Raw genomic sequence first — 17,434 nt, 5'->3', positions numbered from 1 at the left:
CTAAAACACTGACTGGATGGGGAGAGAATCTGTCCCCTAAAACACTGACTGGATGGGTAGACAATCTGTCCCCTAAAACACTGACTGGATGGGGAGACAATCTGTCCCCTAAAACACTGACTGGATGGGGAGATAATCTGTCCCCTAAAACACTGACTGGATGGGGAGAGAATCTGTCCCCTAAAACACTGACGGGATGGAGAGAGAATCAGGCCCCTAAAACACTGACTGGATGGGGAGAGAATCTGTCCCCTAAAACACTGACTGGATGGGGAGATAATCTGTCCCCTAAAACACTGACTGGATGGGGAGAGAATCTGTCCCCTAAAACACTGACTTGATGGAGAGACAATCTGTCCCCTAAAACACTGACTGGATGGGGAGACAATCTGTCCCCTAAAACACTGACTGGATGGGGAGACAATCTGTCCCCTAAAACACTGACTGGATGGGGAGATAATCTGTCCCCTAAAACACTGACTGGATGGGGAGAGAATCTGTCCCCTAAAACACTGACTTGATGGAGAGACAATCTGTCCCCTAAAACACTGACTGGATGGGGAGACAATCTGTCCCCTAAAACACTGACTGGATGGAGAGACAATCTGTCCCCTAAAACACTGACTGGATGGGGAGACAATCTGTCCCCTAAAACACTGACTGGATGGGGAGACAATCTGTCCCCTAAAACACTGACTGGATGGGGAGAGAATCTGTCCCCTAAAACACTGACTGGATGGGTAGACAATCTGTCCCCTAAAAAACACAGACTGGATGGGGAGACAATCTGTCCCCTAAAACACTGACTGGATGGGGAGAGAATCTGTCCCCTAAAACACTGACTGGATGGAGAGAGAATCAGTCCCCTAAAACACTGACTGGATGGGGAGACAATCTGTCCCCTAAAACACTGACTTGATGGAGAGACAATCTGTCCCCTAAAACACTGACTGGATGGGGAGAGAATCTGTCCCCTAAAACACTGACTGGATGGGGAGAGAATCTGTCCCCTAAAACACTGACTGGATGGGGAGACAATCTGTCCCCTAAAACACTGACTGGATGAGAGAGAAAACACTGACTGGATGGGGAGACAATCTGTCCCCTAAAACACTGACTGGATGGAGAGAGAATCAGGCCCCTAAAACACAGACTGAATGGTTAGACAATCTGTCCCCTAAAACACTGACTGGATGGAGAGAAAATCAGGCCCCAAAAACACTGACTGGACGGAGAGAGAATCAGGCCCCTTAAACACTGACTGGATGGGGAGACAATCTGTCCCCTAAAACACTGACTGGATGGAGATAGAATCAGGCCCCTAAAACACAGACTGGATGGGGAGACAATCTGTCCCCTAAAACACTGACGTGATGGAGAGAGAATCAGGCCCTTAAAACACTGACTGGATGGGCAGAGAATCTGTCCCCTAAAACACTGACTGGATGGGAGAGAGATCTGTCCCCTAAAACACTGTCTGGATGGGGAGACAATCTGTCCCCTAAAACACTGACTGGATGGGGAGACAATCTGTCCCCTAAAACACTGACTGGATGGGGAGACAATCTGTCCCCTAAAACACTGACTTGATGGAGAGAGAATCAGACCCCTCAAACACTGACTGGATGGGGAGACAATCTGTCCCCTAAAACACTGACTGGATGGGGAGACAATCTGTCCCCTAAAACACTGACTGGATGGGGAGAGAATCAGTCCCCTAAAACACTGACTGGATGGAGAGACAATCTGTCCCCTAAAACACAGACTGGATGGGGAGACAATCTGTCCCCTAAAACACTGACTGGATGGGGAGAGAATCAGACCCCTCAAACACTGACTAGATGGGGAGACAATCTGTCCCCTAAAACACAGACTTGATGTCCCCTAAAACACTGACTGGATGGGGAGACAATCTGTCCCCTAAAACACTGACTGGATGGAGATAGAATCAGGCCCCTAAAACACAGACTGAATGGTTAGACAATATGTCCCCTAAACACTGACTGGATGGGGAGAGAATCTGTCCCCTAAAACAGTGACTGGATGGGTAGACAATCTGTCCCCTCAAATGCTGACTGGATGGGGAGACAATCTGTCCCCTCAAATGCTGACTGGATGGGGAGACAATCTGTCCCCTAAAACACAGACTGGATGGGGAGAGAATCTGTCCCCTAAACACTGACTGGATGAGGAGATAATCTGTCCCCTAAAACACTGACTGGATGGGGAGAGAATCTGTCCCCTAAAACACTGACTGGATGGGGAGACAATCTGTCCCCTAAAACACTGACTGGATGGAGAGAGAATCAGACCCCTAAAACACTGACTGGATGGGGAGACAATCTGTCCCCTAAAACACTGACTGGATGGAGAGAGAATCAGGCCCCTAAAACACTGACTGGATGGGGAGACAATCTGTCCCCTAAAACACTGACTGGATGGAGAGAGAATCAGTCCCCTAAAACACTGACTGGATGGGGAGACAATCTGTCCCCTAAAACACTGACTGGATGGAGAGAGAATCAGACCCCTAAAACACTGACTGGATGGGGAGACAATCTGTCCCCTAAAACACTGACTTGATGGAGAGACAATCTGTCCCCTAAAACACTGACTGGATGGAGAGACAATCTGTCCCCTAAAACACTGACTGGATGGGGAGACAATCTGTCCCCTAAAACACTGACTGGATGGGGAGACAATCTGTCCCCTAAAACACTGACTGGATGGGACTGACTGGATGGGTAGAGATGGGGAGAGAATCTGTCCCCTAAAACACTGACTGGATGGGAGAGATCTGTCCCCTAAAACACTGACTGGATGGGGAGAGTCCCCTAAAACACTGACTCTGGAGAGAGAATCCCCCTAAAACACTGACTGGATGGGGAGATAATCTGTCCCCTAAAACACTGACTGGATGGGGAGAGAATCTGTCCCCTAAAACACTGACTGGATGGGGAGACAATCTGTCCCCTAAAACACTGACTGGATGGGGAGACAATCTGTCCACTAAAACACTGACTGGATGGGGAGACAATCTGTCCCCTAAAACACTGACTGGATGGGGAGAGAATCTGTCCCCTAAAACACTGACTGGATGGGGAGAGAATCTGTCCCCTAAAACACTGACTGGATGGGGAGAGAATCAGTCCCCTAAAACACTGACTGGATGGGGAGAGAATCTGTCCCCTAAAACAGTGACTGGATGGGTAGACAATCTGTCCCCTCAAACACCTGGATGGGTCCCCTAAAACACTGACTTGATGGAGAGAGAATCGGACCCCTCAAACACTGACTGGATGGGGAGACAATCTGTCCCCTAAAACACGGACTTGATGGAGAGAGAATCAGACCCCTAAAACACTGACTGGAAGGGGGACAATCTGTTCACTAAACACTGACTGGATGGGGAGACAATCTGTCCCCTAAAACACTGACTGGATGGGGAGACAATCTGTCCCCTAAAACACTGACTGGATGGGAAGAGAATCAGGCCCCAAAAAACTGACTTGATGGGGAGATAATCTGTCCCCTAAAACAATGACTGGAATGAGAGAGAATCTGTCCCCTAAAACACTGACTGGATGGGTAGACAATCTGTCCCCTAAAAAACTGACTGGATGGGGAGAGAATATGTCCCCTTAACACCGACTAGATTAGGAGACAATATGTCCCCTAAACACTGACTGGATGGGGAGAGAATCTGTCCCCTAAAACAGTGACTGGATGGGGAGACAATCTGTCCCCTAAACACTGACTGGCAGGGGAGATAATCTGTCCCCTAAACACTGACTGGCAGGGGAGATAATCTGTCCCCTAAAACACTGACTGGATGGGGAGACAATCTGTCCACTAAACACTGACTGGATAAATTTTATCTCTTACACACCTTCTTCACTGTGAGACAATATGCCCCCTAAATGACTGGCATGGTGATGGGGACAAGTTGACACCTAAGAACTAAGAAGATAGCAAGGCAATACTGTCTCCTAAAAATACTGGTTGGATGAATTCATTCAACTCAACCAACAGAATCTTCTACTAGTCATGTTATAAGAACTTCTATTCATTGACACTACCAACCTGAAGAAAATGTTAGGAAATGATGAGACTGGATGGATGAAGTGGAGAATCATGTGCCCAAAACAAAGGCAAGATATAAACTTTGGAGAATTTCTTGACATTTTTTAATGCACTTTAAATGCACCTTAAAAATCACAACAATAAATTCAAGTGCAAACTTGAAAAAAAATAAAAATCAATAGCAAAGAAAAGGTTGAAAAAGAAAAAAAAAACTGCTGCATCATGTTTCTTTCTCTGCGCAATTTGTCAATCTGTCGACGTATTGATTGTGTGCTATCACGTAATCGGACAGCTTGTAATTAGCATGGATACACTAAAATGACCAACAAAAAGCGCACAAACAAATCTGGTGACAGCTTTTCCAGTGGTTGGAGGTAAAAATAAAAAAACACCGTTTATCTTGTATTGATTTTTACTTTATAATTTGTACACAATATTCTGTGACAGCAACAGGCTTAAATGATGAATGTAAATAGTTCTGATTGTCTGTTAAATGAAAAGTTTTAATTACATTCTCCTGAAACACAACCTACCTGGACGAGGGGAATACAGCTACATTCAACTACAATGTATGTTAGATAGATGTGATAGTCAGTAACAATACATCTGTTAAATGGCACGATTTATAACAAATCCTGATACTGAAAGGCTTCCTTTTGTAATCCAAATTGATTTAGACTAATTGATCAGTTCTAAATTTTTCCAGGTACTTTCCTCAAACATGAGATACAGGGAACAATGGTGTGATTTTATTACCAAACCCAAATACCTGATCACATTAACCTATGAAATGCAAGCAGATATATCATCTGTCATTCTGACTAACCACAACATATAGATCAATTATTCTAGAATTAGCCATCATCTGACCATTTTATTGAATTATAAAAATAATTCAACGTGACGATAAGTGAATGAAGAGCCGTAATGATACAGCTGAGTGTGAACATCACCGTATCTCATGTTACTAATCAGTCCGATTCAGTCATTTACCAGTAAATGCAAATCTGCATTACAATGTTTAAGCACTGAATCATTTTATTCAAATTTGTGACAGTGTAGCACAACGAAATAAATTAGTCCATGACATATTGCATTTATTTACAGAAAATAATCAACAAATTCAAATCAAAAACAAAAATCAATTGAGAAAACACTACACTTTAAAACTGAACACCCTACACATAGTTATACAATCAGAACACAAAGCGTTTCAAAAAATAAACAGAAGATAACATAAATTGCTATACAATTAAACACTATATACAACGGTACTATTCCCTCACAGCAATGATGACGTCTTGTTCTTTAGCTGAGCAATTACTGGCATCAAAGAATATACCTTAATTGACAATATAAGCTCATCTTGTTAAAGAAAAGTGAGAGAGATCCATCCAGTACTTCTTAGAAAATTACAATAACAAAACTGCAAAATATAAATCCAATTTTGCCACCAGTTGGCCATTTTGTTTTTCTGATAAGTCTCAAAATTAAATGGGCTCAACTAGAGATCAAGGGGAACCTACATATGAAATTTGAGAAAGATCCATCATGTGATTTTCAAGAAATAGCCGTAACAATCTTCATTGAAAAAATCCAAGATGGATGCCTGTCAGCCATTTTGTTTTTCTGATCAGCCTCAAAATTAATGCAGCCACAACTAAAGAGCAAGGGTAACCTACATATTAAGTTTGAGAAAGATCCATCCTGTACTTCTCAAGAAACAGCAATAACAAACATTATTTATGGATCGATGGACATACAAACCACAGACGACAGACCACCGACATAGGGAGATTTGAAAAGTCCGCCATCTGATATTGGTGCGCTAAAAATCTTTGAAATTTTTGAAATCTTAATGTTTACAAACTGATAAAAGGACAACATTTAGACAATAGAGTTCTAGACAGCACTGGTGGTCAATCAGTGTCAAACAGCGCTGGTAGTCTATCGGTGTCAAACACCTTTTATCGTTATATGACAATGATTTTTTATTTCAATGATTTCTTGTGACCTTACTTATAGGCATTCTTTTGATAAAACTTGAAACAACTTTAGATTCAGGAGATGCAGTGATAACAAGGTTTTCAAGATGGGGGCTAAAACTCCTGTACATAGCATTATCTCTTTCAGAAATACTGGAAACAAGATCTTCAATATTGCAGCAATAGCTTTCATCTCAAATGTACAAACATGGAGTTCATACAGGACTGTCTACCTTTTCGATCAGGTGAAGAAGTAATTACAAGGTCTTCCAGATAGTTGCCAAGGTGGACATCTTTGAGGATCACATGGGTTCAAATTGGGGACAATGGCCCTATAATTAATGGAGCTTATGTCTTTGTATCAATATCCTTTTAGGAGAAGTAGTGATATTTAAGATATTGTTTACAGATAGACAGAATGCGAACATTAAAATACCTAATATAATAAGCTCTTCTTACTTTGTAGTGATAAAACACCCTCGTAACAGGAGGGACAAAGAGAGCACAGGAGTATTAGGAGGGACACAAAGAGCACAGGAGTATTAGGAGGGACACAAAGAGCATAGGAGTATTAGGAGGGACACAAAGAGCACAGGAGTATTAGGAGGGACACAAAGAGCACAGGAGTATTAGGAAGGACACAGAGAGCACAGGAGTATTAGGAAGGACACAGAGAGCACAGGAGTATTAGGAGGGACACAGAGAGCACAGGAGTATTAGGAGGGACACAAAGACCACAGGAGTATTAGGAAGGACACAGAGAGCACAGGAGTATTAGGAAGGACACAGAGAGCACAGGAGTATTAGGAGGGACACAGAGAGCATAGGAGTATTAGGAGGGACACTAAGAGCACAGGAGTATTAGGAGGGACACAAAGACCACAGGAGTATTAGGAGGGAAACAAAGAGCACAGGAGTATTAGGAGGGACACAGAGAGCACAGGAGTATTAGGAGGGACACAGAGAGCACAGGAGTATTAGGAGGGACACAGAGAGCACAGGAGTATTAGGAGGGACACAGAGAGCACAGGAGTATTAGGAGGGACACAGAGAGCACAGGAGTATTAGGAGGGACACAGAGAGCACAGGAGTATTAGGAGGGACACAGAGAGCACAGGAGTATTAGGAGGGACACAGAGAGCACAGGAGTATTAGGAGGGACACAAAGAGTACAAGAGTATTAGGAGGGACACAAAGAGCACAGGAGTATTAGGAGGGACACAGAGAGCACAGGAGTATTAGGAGGGACACAAAGAGCACAGGAGTATTAGGAGGGACACAAAGAGCACAGGAGTATTAGGAGGGACACAAAGAGCACAGGAGTATTAGGAGGGACACAAAGAGAACAGGAGTATTAGGAGGGACACAAAGAGCACAGGAGTATTAGGAGCACAGGAGTATTAGGAGGGACACAAAGAGCACAGGAGTATTAGGAGGGACACAAAGAGCACAGAAGTATTAGGAGGGACACAAAGAGTACAGGAGAATTAGGAGGGACACAGAGAACACAGGAGTATTAGGAGGGACACAAAGAGCACAGGAGTATTAGGAGGGACACAAAGAGCACAGAAGTATTAGGAGGGACACAAAGAGCACAGGAGTATTAGGAGGGACACAAAGAGCACAGGAGTATTAGGAGGGACACAAAGAGCACAGAAGTATTAGGAGGGACACAAAGAGCACAGAAGTATTAGGAGGGACACAAAGAGCACAGAAGTATTAGGAGGGACACAAAGAGTACAGGAGAATTAGGAGGGACACATAGAACACAGGAGTATTAGGAGGGACACAAAGAGCACAGGAGTATTAGGAGGGACACAAAGAGCACAGAAGTATTAGGAGAGACACAAAAACCACAGGAGTATTAGGAGGGACACAAAGAGCACAGGAGTATTAGGAGGGACACAAAGACCACAGGAGTATTAGGAGGGACACAAAGAGCATAGGAGTATTAGGAGGGACACAAAGAGCACAGGAGTATTAGGAGGGACACAAAGAGCACAGACACAAAGAGCACAGAGTTTAGGAGGGACACAAAGAGCACAGAAGTATTAGGAGGGACACAAAGAGTACACAAAGAGCACAGGAGTATTTGGAGGGACACATTCAGCACATGAGTATGAGTTGGGACACAAAGAGTACAGGAGTATTAGGAGGGACACAAAGAGTACAAGAGTATTAGGAGGGACACAAAGAGCACAAGAGTATTAGGAGGAACACAAAGAGCACAGGAGTATTAGGAGGGACACAAAGACCACATGAGTATTAGGAGGGACACAAAGAGTACAGGAGTATTAGGAGGGACACAGAGAGCACAGGAGTATTAGGAGGGACACAAAGAGCACAGGAGTATTAGGAGGGACACAAAGAGCACAGAAGTATTAGGAGGGACACAAAGAGCACAGAAGTATTAGGAGGGACACAAAGAGTACAGGAGAATTAGGAGGGACACATAGAACACAGGAGTATTAGGAGGGACACAAAGAGCACAGGAGTATTAGGAGGGACACAAAGAGCATAGGAGTATTAGGAGGGACACAAAGAGTACAAGAGTATTAGGAGGGACACAAAGAGCACAGGAGTATTAGGAGGGACACAAAGACCACAGGAGTATTAGGAGGGACACAAAGAGCATAGGAGTATTAGGAGGGACACAAAGAGTACAAGAGTATTAGGAGGGACACAAAGAGCACAAGAGTATTAGGAGGAACACAAAGAGTACAGGAGTATTAGGAGGGACACAAAGAGCACAGGAGTATTAGGAGGGACACAAAGAGCACAGGAGTATTAGGAGGGACACAAAGAGCACAGGAGTATTAGGAGGGACACAAAGACCACAGGAGTATTAGGAGGGACACAAAGAGCATAGGAGTATTAGGAGGGACACAAAGAGTACAAGAGTATTAGGAGGGACACAAAGAGCACAGGAGTATTAGGAGGGACACAAAGAGCACAGAAGTATTAGGAGGGACACAAAGAGCACAGGAGTATTAGGAGGGACACAAAGAGCACAGGAGTATTAGGAGGGACACAAAGAGTACAAGAGTATTAGGAGGGACACAAAGAGCACAGGAGTATTAGGAGGGACACAGAGAGCACAGGAGTATTAGGAGGGACACAGAGAGCACAGGAGTATTAGGAGGGACACAGAGAGCACAGGAGTATTAGGAGGGACACAGAGAGCACAGGAGTATTAGGAGGGACACAAAGAGCACAGGAGTATTAGGAGGGACACAAAGAGCACAGGAGTATTAGGAGGGACACAAAGAGTACAGGAGAATTAGGAGGGACACAGAGAACACAGGAGTATTAGGAGGGACACAAAGAGCACAGGAGTATTAGGAGGGACACAAAGAGCACAGAAGTATTAGGAGGGACGCAAAGAGTACAGGAGAATTAGGAGGGACACAGAGAACACAGGAGTATTCGAAGGGACACAAAGACCACAGGAGTATTAGGAGGGCCACAAAGAGCATAGGAGTATTAGGAGGGACACAAAGAGTACAGGAGTATTAGGAGGGACAGAAAGAGCACAAGAGTATTAGGAGGGACACAAAGAGTACAGGAGTATTAGGAGGGACACAAAGAGCACAGGAGTATTAAGAGGGACACAGAGAGCACAGGAGTATTAGGAGGGACACAGAGAGCACAGGAGTATTAGGAGGGACACAGAGGCCACAGGAGTATTAGGAGGGACACAGAGAGCATAGGAGAATTAGGAGGGACACAAAGAGCACAGGAGTATTAGGAGGGACACAGAGACCACAGGAGTATTAGGAGGGACACAAAGACAACAGGAGTATTAGGAGGGACACAAAGAGCACAGGAGTTTTAAGAGGGACACAGAGAGCACAGGAGTATTAGGAGGGACAGAAAGAGCACAGGAGTTTTAAGAGGGACACAAAGAGCACAGGAGTATTAGGAGGGACACAGAGAGCACAGGAGTATTAGGAGGGATATAGAGAGCACAGGAGTTTTAGGAGGGACACAAAGAGCACAGGAGTATTAGGAGGGACACAGAGAGCACAGGAGTATTAGGAGGGATACAGACAGCACAGGAGTATTAGGAGGGACACAGAGAGCACAGGAGTATTAGAAGGGACACAAAGACCACAGGAGTATTAGGAGGGACACAAAGAGCACAGGAGTATTAGGAGGGACACAAAGAGCAGAGGAGTATTAGGAGGGACACAGAAAACACAGGAGTATTAGGAAGGACACAGAGAGGACAGGAGTATTAGGAGGGACACAAAGAGCACAGGAGTATTAGGAGGGACACAGAGAGCACAGGAGTATTAGGAGGGACACAGAGAGCACAGGAGTATTAGGAGGGACACAAAGAGCACAGGAAGAAAGAGCATGTAGAAGGGAATTGGACATATCAATATTATAAGTATTACAATAGGGACAGCTGATCTATTTGGCGTCTTCAATGTCCCTTTAAAAGACAGAGAGAAAAAAAAAAAAAAAATTCCCACTTATCGTTACCTCCAGTAACCATGCTGTAGAATACAGCAGACTTTTAATATGGGCTCTCAGATGCCCAGTTAACAGAAGACCTCAGAGAAACCAATCTGAGCTATGAGAGGTGCTCCATAATTAGTCACACCTCTCAACATACTGTGAGATAAATTAAGCAAGCATATTTTCCTCGGACTCTTTTTCAGAATGTCTTTATTCAGTATAACTAGCAATTCATCAATAGTGTACTTAGTGTATTGATAAACCACTATAAGATCTTGTTTTACTTATCACATTATCTTAAAAAATTGTATTGATTGATGAAACCTTCCATTTGTTGTATCATATATCTGTAATACACACTATCTTACATCTGATAGATAAATCAACAGTTAGACTATGGTACCTACCTCACCTCCAGATATCAGCAGATTGCTTTCTTTTATATACACCAGACTGGTAACATACCTGGAATTTGTTATACATTATAACAGGTGTGCACTTAATTAATTTACGTTTCATGTTTTTGATAAAATCAGATAATTGTGAAGTCTTAATTCTGACAAATGACGTAGTAAGATATACATATTACACAAAGGGTATTACATATGTATCTTAAAATCAAACTCAGATTATAACTATTAAAATTTTAATAAATTTAAAAACACAGGCTCTTTCTGGAATATTCAAATTCATGGTTTGAACAAAAGCTCTAGTAGGTAAATTTACATATTGTGTAAACAAGTTATACAATTTATTTAAATATACCAGTCAAAAAACAAATAAACACACTGTATTAATTTCACAATAATTATACATATTGTTATAACAGTTGTGATATTATCTGATAGACTTAGAGATAACTCTTATTCAAAAAGGTATCTCTCACCTACTAATTTCTTCTGTTTTTTTATTTAGAGAAAATATATGTGAAATATGAGGTCCTAATATAATCATCTCTGGCACCATAACTGGAATCATAATGAGGATGGAGGATGTGTGGTTGACCTTTGACCACAGGATGCAGACATACAAAACTGATACAGAATAAACATTTACAAGTATATCCATGACATTTCTTGGGCCTGCATTGCCCAAGACAAGTTATTGTCTACAGAAAAAATTTGAAGGGACGGAAAGACATTTGGTATCACAAAGGGTAGTATCTTGTGTCATTTTAAATAGGTTCATCTCCCAGTCTGAATGACTCAAACTTGAACTTAGAATTCTAATCCTCCGAACTGAATACTCATTGCTTATGTTCAAGACAGAATACTCACCTTCCTTGTCCCAGACAAAAGGGTAGAATGCTCTACCTCTATGTCCCAGACAGAAGGTCAGAATGCTCTACCTCTATGTAGCAGACAAAAGGGTAGAATGCTCAACCTCTTTGTCCCAGACAGAAGGTCAGAATGCTCTACCTCTATGTCCTAGACAGAAGGTCAGAATGCTCTACCTATATGTCCCAGACAGAAGGTCAGAATGCTCAACCTCTATGTCCCAGACAGAAGGTCAGAATGCTCTACCTATATGTCCCAGACAGAAAGTCAGAATGCTCTACCTCTATGTCCCAGACAGGTCAGAATGCTCTACCTCTATGTCCCAGACAGAAGGTCAGAATGCTCTACCTCTATGTCCCAGACAGAAGGTCAGAATGCTCAACCTCTATGTCCCAGACAGAAGGGTAGAATGCTCAACCTCTATGTCCCAGACAAAAGGGTAGAATGCTCTACCTCTATGTAACAGACAGAAGGTCAAAATGCTCTACCTCTATGTCCAAGACAGAAGGTTTGAATGCTCAACCTCTATGTCCCAGACAAAAGGGTAGAATGCTCAACCTATATGTCCCAGACAAAAGGGTAGAATTCTCAACCTCTGTCCCAGATAAAAGGTCAGAATGCTCAACCTCTATGTCCCAGACAGAAGGTCAGAATGCTCTACCTCAATGTCCAAGACAGAAGGTTTGAATGCTCAACCTCTATGTCCCAGACAAAAGGGTAGAATGCTCAACCTATATGTCCCAGACAAAAGGGTAGAATTCTCAACCTCTGTCCCAGACAGAAGGTCAGAATGCTCTACCTCAATGTCCCAGACAGAAGGTCAGAATGCTCTACCTCTATGTTTCAGACAAAAAGGTAGAATGCTCAACCTCTGTCCCAGACAGAATGTCAGAATGCTCTACCTCTATGTCCCAGACAGAAGGTCAGAATGCTCTACCTCTATGTCCCAGACAAAAGGTCAGAATGCTCAACCTCTATGTCCCAGACAGAAGGTCAGAATGCTCTACCTCTATGTCCCAGACAGAAGGTCAGAATGCTCTACCTCTATGTCCCAGACAAAAGGGTAGAATGCTCAACCCCTATGTCCCAGACAGAAGGTCAGAATGCCTTACCTCTATGTCCCAGACAGAAGGTCAGAATGCCTTACCTCTATGTCCCAGGCAGAAGGTCAGAATGCTCTACTTCTATGTACCAGACAAAGGGGTAGAATGCTCAACCTCTTTGTCCCAGACAGAAGGTCAGAATGCTCAACCTCTATGTCCAAGACAAAGGGGTAGAATGCTCAACCTCTTTGTCCCAGACAGAAGGTCAGAATGCTCAACCTCTATGTCCAAGACAGAAGGTCAGAATGCTCTACCTCTATGTCCAAGACAGAAGGTCAGAATGCTCTACCTCTATGTCCCAGACAAAAGGGTAGAATGCTCAACCCCTATGTCCCAGACAGAAGGTCAGAATGCTCTACCTCTATGTCCCAGACAGAAGGTCAGAATGCTCAACCTCTTTGTCCCAGACAGAAGGTCAGAATGCTCAACCTCTATGTCCAAGACAAAGGGGTAGAATGCTCAACCTCTTTGTCCCAGACAGAAGGTCAGAATGCTCAACCTCTATGTCCAAGACAGAAGGTCAGAATGCTCTACCTCTATGTCCAAGACAGAAGGTCAGAATGCTCTACCTCTATGTCCCAGACAAAAGGGTAGAATGCTCAACCTCTATGTCCCAGACAGAAGGTCAGAATGCTCAACCTCTATGTCCCAGACAGAAGGTCAGAATGCTCAACCTCTATGTCCCAGACAGAAGGTCAGAATGCTCTACCTCTATGTCATAGACAGAAGGTCAGAATGCTCTACCTCTATGTCCCAGACAGAAGGGTAGAATGCTCTACCTCTATGTCATAGACAGAAGGTCAGAATGCTCTACCTCTATGTCCCAGACAAAAGGGTAGAATGCTCTACCTCTATGTCCCAGACAGAAGGTCAGAATGCTCTACCTCTATGTAGCAGACAAAAGGGTAGAATGCTCAACCTCTTTGTCCCAGACAGAAGGTCAGAATGCTCTACCTCTATGTCCTAGACAGAAGGTCAGAATGCTCTACCTATATGTCCCAGACAGAAGGTCAGAATGCTCAACCTCTATGTCCCAGACAGAAGGTCAGAATGCTCTACCTATATGTCCCAGACAGAAGGTCAGAATGCTCACCTCTATGTCCCAGACAGGTCAGAATGCTCTACCTCTATGTCCCAGACAGAAGGTCAGAATGCTCTACCTCTATGTCCCAGACAGAAGGTCAGAATGCTCAACCTCTATGTCCCAGACAGAAGGTTTGAATGTTCTACCTCTATGTCCCAGACAGAAGGGTAGAATGCTCAACCTCTATGTCCCAGACAGAAGGTCAGAATGCTCTACCTCTATGTCATAGACAGAAGGTCAGAATGCTCTACCTCTATGTCCCAGACAGAAGGGTAGAATGCTCTACCTCTATGTCCCAGACAGAAGGGTAGAATGCTCAACCTCTTTGTACCAGACGGAATGTTACAATACTCACCCTCTATGCCCCAGACAGAAGGTATGGATGTTGTAACAGTTTGGATAATGGCTGACCCGAATCTTCTCATCTCGATCACAGGTCACAATGTACTGGTCATCTTTGGTCAGTACCTGCTCAGACAAAAAAAATCCTTGTAACAGTAAAATACTAGGAAAAGGATCTATTTATCCTTAAAAAAAATTACCATGGAAATGTCAGAGTGTTGTACATTTTTGTAAATGATTTTGACAGAATGAGAAAAGAAGAGGATATTATTACACAAATTAACTATCTATCAGTTATAGATATAGATTGAATCAGCTTTTTACCGAGATGGAAGAGAGAGACTACTGTGTCACTACAAAGGACCTCCATGGCCATACAAGCAGTATAAGCAGTGACAAACTTTTGTAATCAAAAGATTTCAATTGATTTTTTTCCCTTGGAAAGGAAATACTTCATTGTAACACAAAACATTTGCTGGTACCTTGGACTTAACACAATTCTGGTTATTTAGAATACTGTTTTTATACTGTTATATTGTAAAGGGTATATATGTTTTTGTTACTTAACTGAAAGATGTTCTGCAATTTGGGTTAAAATTGAGTAAAAACTGTGACCAAATTCATTTGGTCCTACAGAAATTTTGTGGGAACATACCACATCCAGCAACATCGAGAGGTGACCAAGCATGAGTTGTGCCCCTTTGTTATCCTCTTCAGACTTCGAGTTTTCCTCTGTTTCCCCATTCCCTACTCTGTATCGGTACACATCCCCTGTTTTGTCTGCGACAAGAACGTGAAGGTCATCATTGGTAAAGGTCACAGCTGTACAACGACGGGGAAGTTCTCTACAACATGCAAATAAACAGCAACAGTAAATATGTGTTTCCAATTTAAGAATGAGTACCGTTCACATTGTGTTGATGCTGGAAATGATGTTTGTATTTCTGTACTTCAATGCTTTGTCTTTTGTTGTAAGTCCTTTTAACTTGTAAACTTACAATCTTTTTGTTTTGTTAATTTTTTTCATTAATTCTAATTGAGGGGCTGGGTTGGGGTTGGGGGGTGGGGGGGTGGGGTGGTGGGGGGAGTTGAACTCTTTTCAGTATTTCTTGAACCTTGCTGTATTTTTCCGACTTCTTTTTCCCATATCGATATTTCATGCTGAATAAAATCTGTATGATAAATTGACAATCTTGGAATAATTGAAAGTAGTTAACTATTGACACCAATGCTTAGTGCTAGGACTCTTCCAGTATCTTAGAAAATCTTCCCATGAACACAATCATGTGCTTTTCAGAAAGGAAGTTCCCTATTGCACTAACCACGGGCAATCTTTTCCTATTGCACTAACCACGGGCAATCTTTTCATGTTCTTTTTCCAATTTGCCTTACAGCTTTCCAACATTTGAGATATGATTATAAGACTGTACCTTCCTCAACTGACCCAAGCTAGATATAAAGTCCTAGTTTGTTCTCTACTATAAGGTACTACAGCCATAGACATATTGACCTCTGGTTGACCTCAACAACACCTTAAACTGCTAGTCTGGCACTAAACTTTCATCAATAATAAATTTCAGACGAACTGTTACACATCCTTTACACATTAACATTGTCAGGCAAGCGTATCAACTTATCATGCACATTTAATCACAAAATTCTCTACCAAACAAATTGAACCAAGAGGTCTACGGAGCATGTAGAACTCTGGTGGTCTGTCAGTAATTTTGATGCTTATCATAACAATGTAGAAGAGATTTTTAAGTAGGAGTTGATCAAAGATTTAATTCTTATAAACACAAATGTAGGTCAAGAATACTCATTTGTATAACCTTGATGGCCCTTTAGCTTGTTATCAATCTGGGATTCACGGTACTCAAGAAGAAGACACATAAAGATTTAAACATATTTTAATCTTGTAACCTTAAATATACATCATGGTCATTAACTGAACAAATTTGATGATCCAAGCAGTTATAACACAGGCCATGCAGTTTTTAGGAAGAATCTGTTTACATTGAAACAAAGACCTCAGGTATTCTGTGGTAGCTGTGGTGACAGGAAAAATCATATCAGCTGATTACGTTCTATTTTATTATTTTCATCTTTATATAATCATTGTCACACTGACAAACAAATGTCCCGGTTTTAATGTTAAACCTTGTTCTGAATGATGATAAAAAGAGGACTTTCTTTTACCATGCAAACATGTTTAAGATACAGCAGTCATATACTGACAGAATTTTTATAAAATCTTGTTCCCTTAGAGTGTATTGGTTTTTGGTTTATTGTTGCCTCAAGTCCTATCAAAAGCCAGATTCATTTAAGGACGTGCCAGGTTTTGGTGGTTCCTGGAGAAAAAACACTGACCTGCAACTGCACCAGGTAGTTCTGAAACCTGCGACAAAGAAGTGAAAGGCTGGTGATAACAATGGTCATACCACTTGACCACTGTGACCTCTCCATTAAAGATTAAAGCTTTCAATTGAAATGTTGTATTCATAGTGATGGATCCAATGTACATGTGTGTTGGGAACAAATGTCCCCCAAATGTTGGAGATTTCCTCTATCACTTCGATATGTAAGGTTGTTGGAACTGGTATCATAAAGCTATAAACTTCATTTATTTTAAAACAATTCAAAAAGCTCTCAGCTTACATTTGTATATCTACCATTCTTGTTGGCCCCGATGGAGACGTGAGAGTGTTCTTATTGTGGGAAGAATCCAGAACACCACGGGTAAACAAACCCATATGATGGGACATGTGACCTTTAACCTTTACCATCCAACCATTAAGCTTTTATTTTGTCAGTGTTTTCGGTACATGGTCAGTGCTGTTGTATATGGTTTGTGCTATGGAACATATAGTCAGTGCTAAGGTAAATGGTTGGTGCTAGAATATAAATAGTCAATATTTGGTGAGTGCCAACCTAAATATGGTCAATGCTAGAGTACCATACAGAGTTTCACTGAATCATTAGAGCTGTTGTACTGAGGTACTCAACCTCATTGTCAGCCCTCTGTACAAAGTGAATTCAGGTTCCTTACATAACCACCTCAGACATCTTCATGTTCTTGGTGATATATAGACACAC

General features: G+C 42.4%; 1 protein-coding gene across 1 annotated transcript in view; it reads right to left on the bottom strand.

Moving 5' to 3' along the window:
* The window catches only part of LOC132560870 (tRNA (guanine-N(7)-)-methyltransferase non-catalytic subunit wdr4-like), a 153,606-nt gene that overhangs the window by 10,591 nt on the left and 125,581 nt on the right, over positions 1-17,434 (bottom strand). Inside the window, exons 4-7 of the mRNA XM_060225610.1 lie at positions 14,994-15,183; positions 14,352-14,464; positions 10,940-10,997; positions 10,557-10,570 (exon numbers count right to left, since the gene is read on the bottom strand). Of these exons, the coding sequence (XP_060081593.1) occupies positions 10,557-10,570; positions 10,940-10,997; positions 14,352-14,464; positions 14,994-15,183 (375 nt within the window). The remainder of the gene's footprint in view (positions 1-10,556; positions 10,571-10,939; positions 10,998-14,351; positions 14,465-14,993; positions 15,184-17,434) is intronic.

This window comes from Ylistrum balloti, unplaced genomic scaffold, assembly GCF_031769215.1.
Source record: "Ylistrum balloti isolate Yb309-2 unplaced genomic scaffold, AGI_CSIRO_Ybal_v1 Utg369568, whole genome shotgun sequence".
Lineage (NCBI taxonomy): Eukaryota > Metazoa > Mollusca > Bivalvia > Pectinida > Pectinidae > Ylistrum > Ylistrum balloti.
The sequence above is the reverse complement of the archived record's forward strand: the minus strand, read 5'-3'. Positions and strand labels throughout refer to the sequence as shown.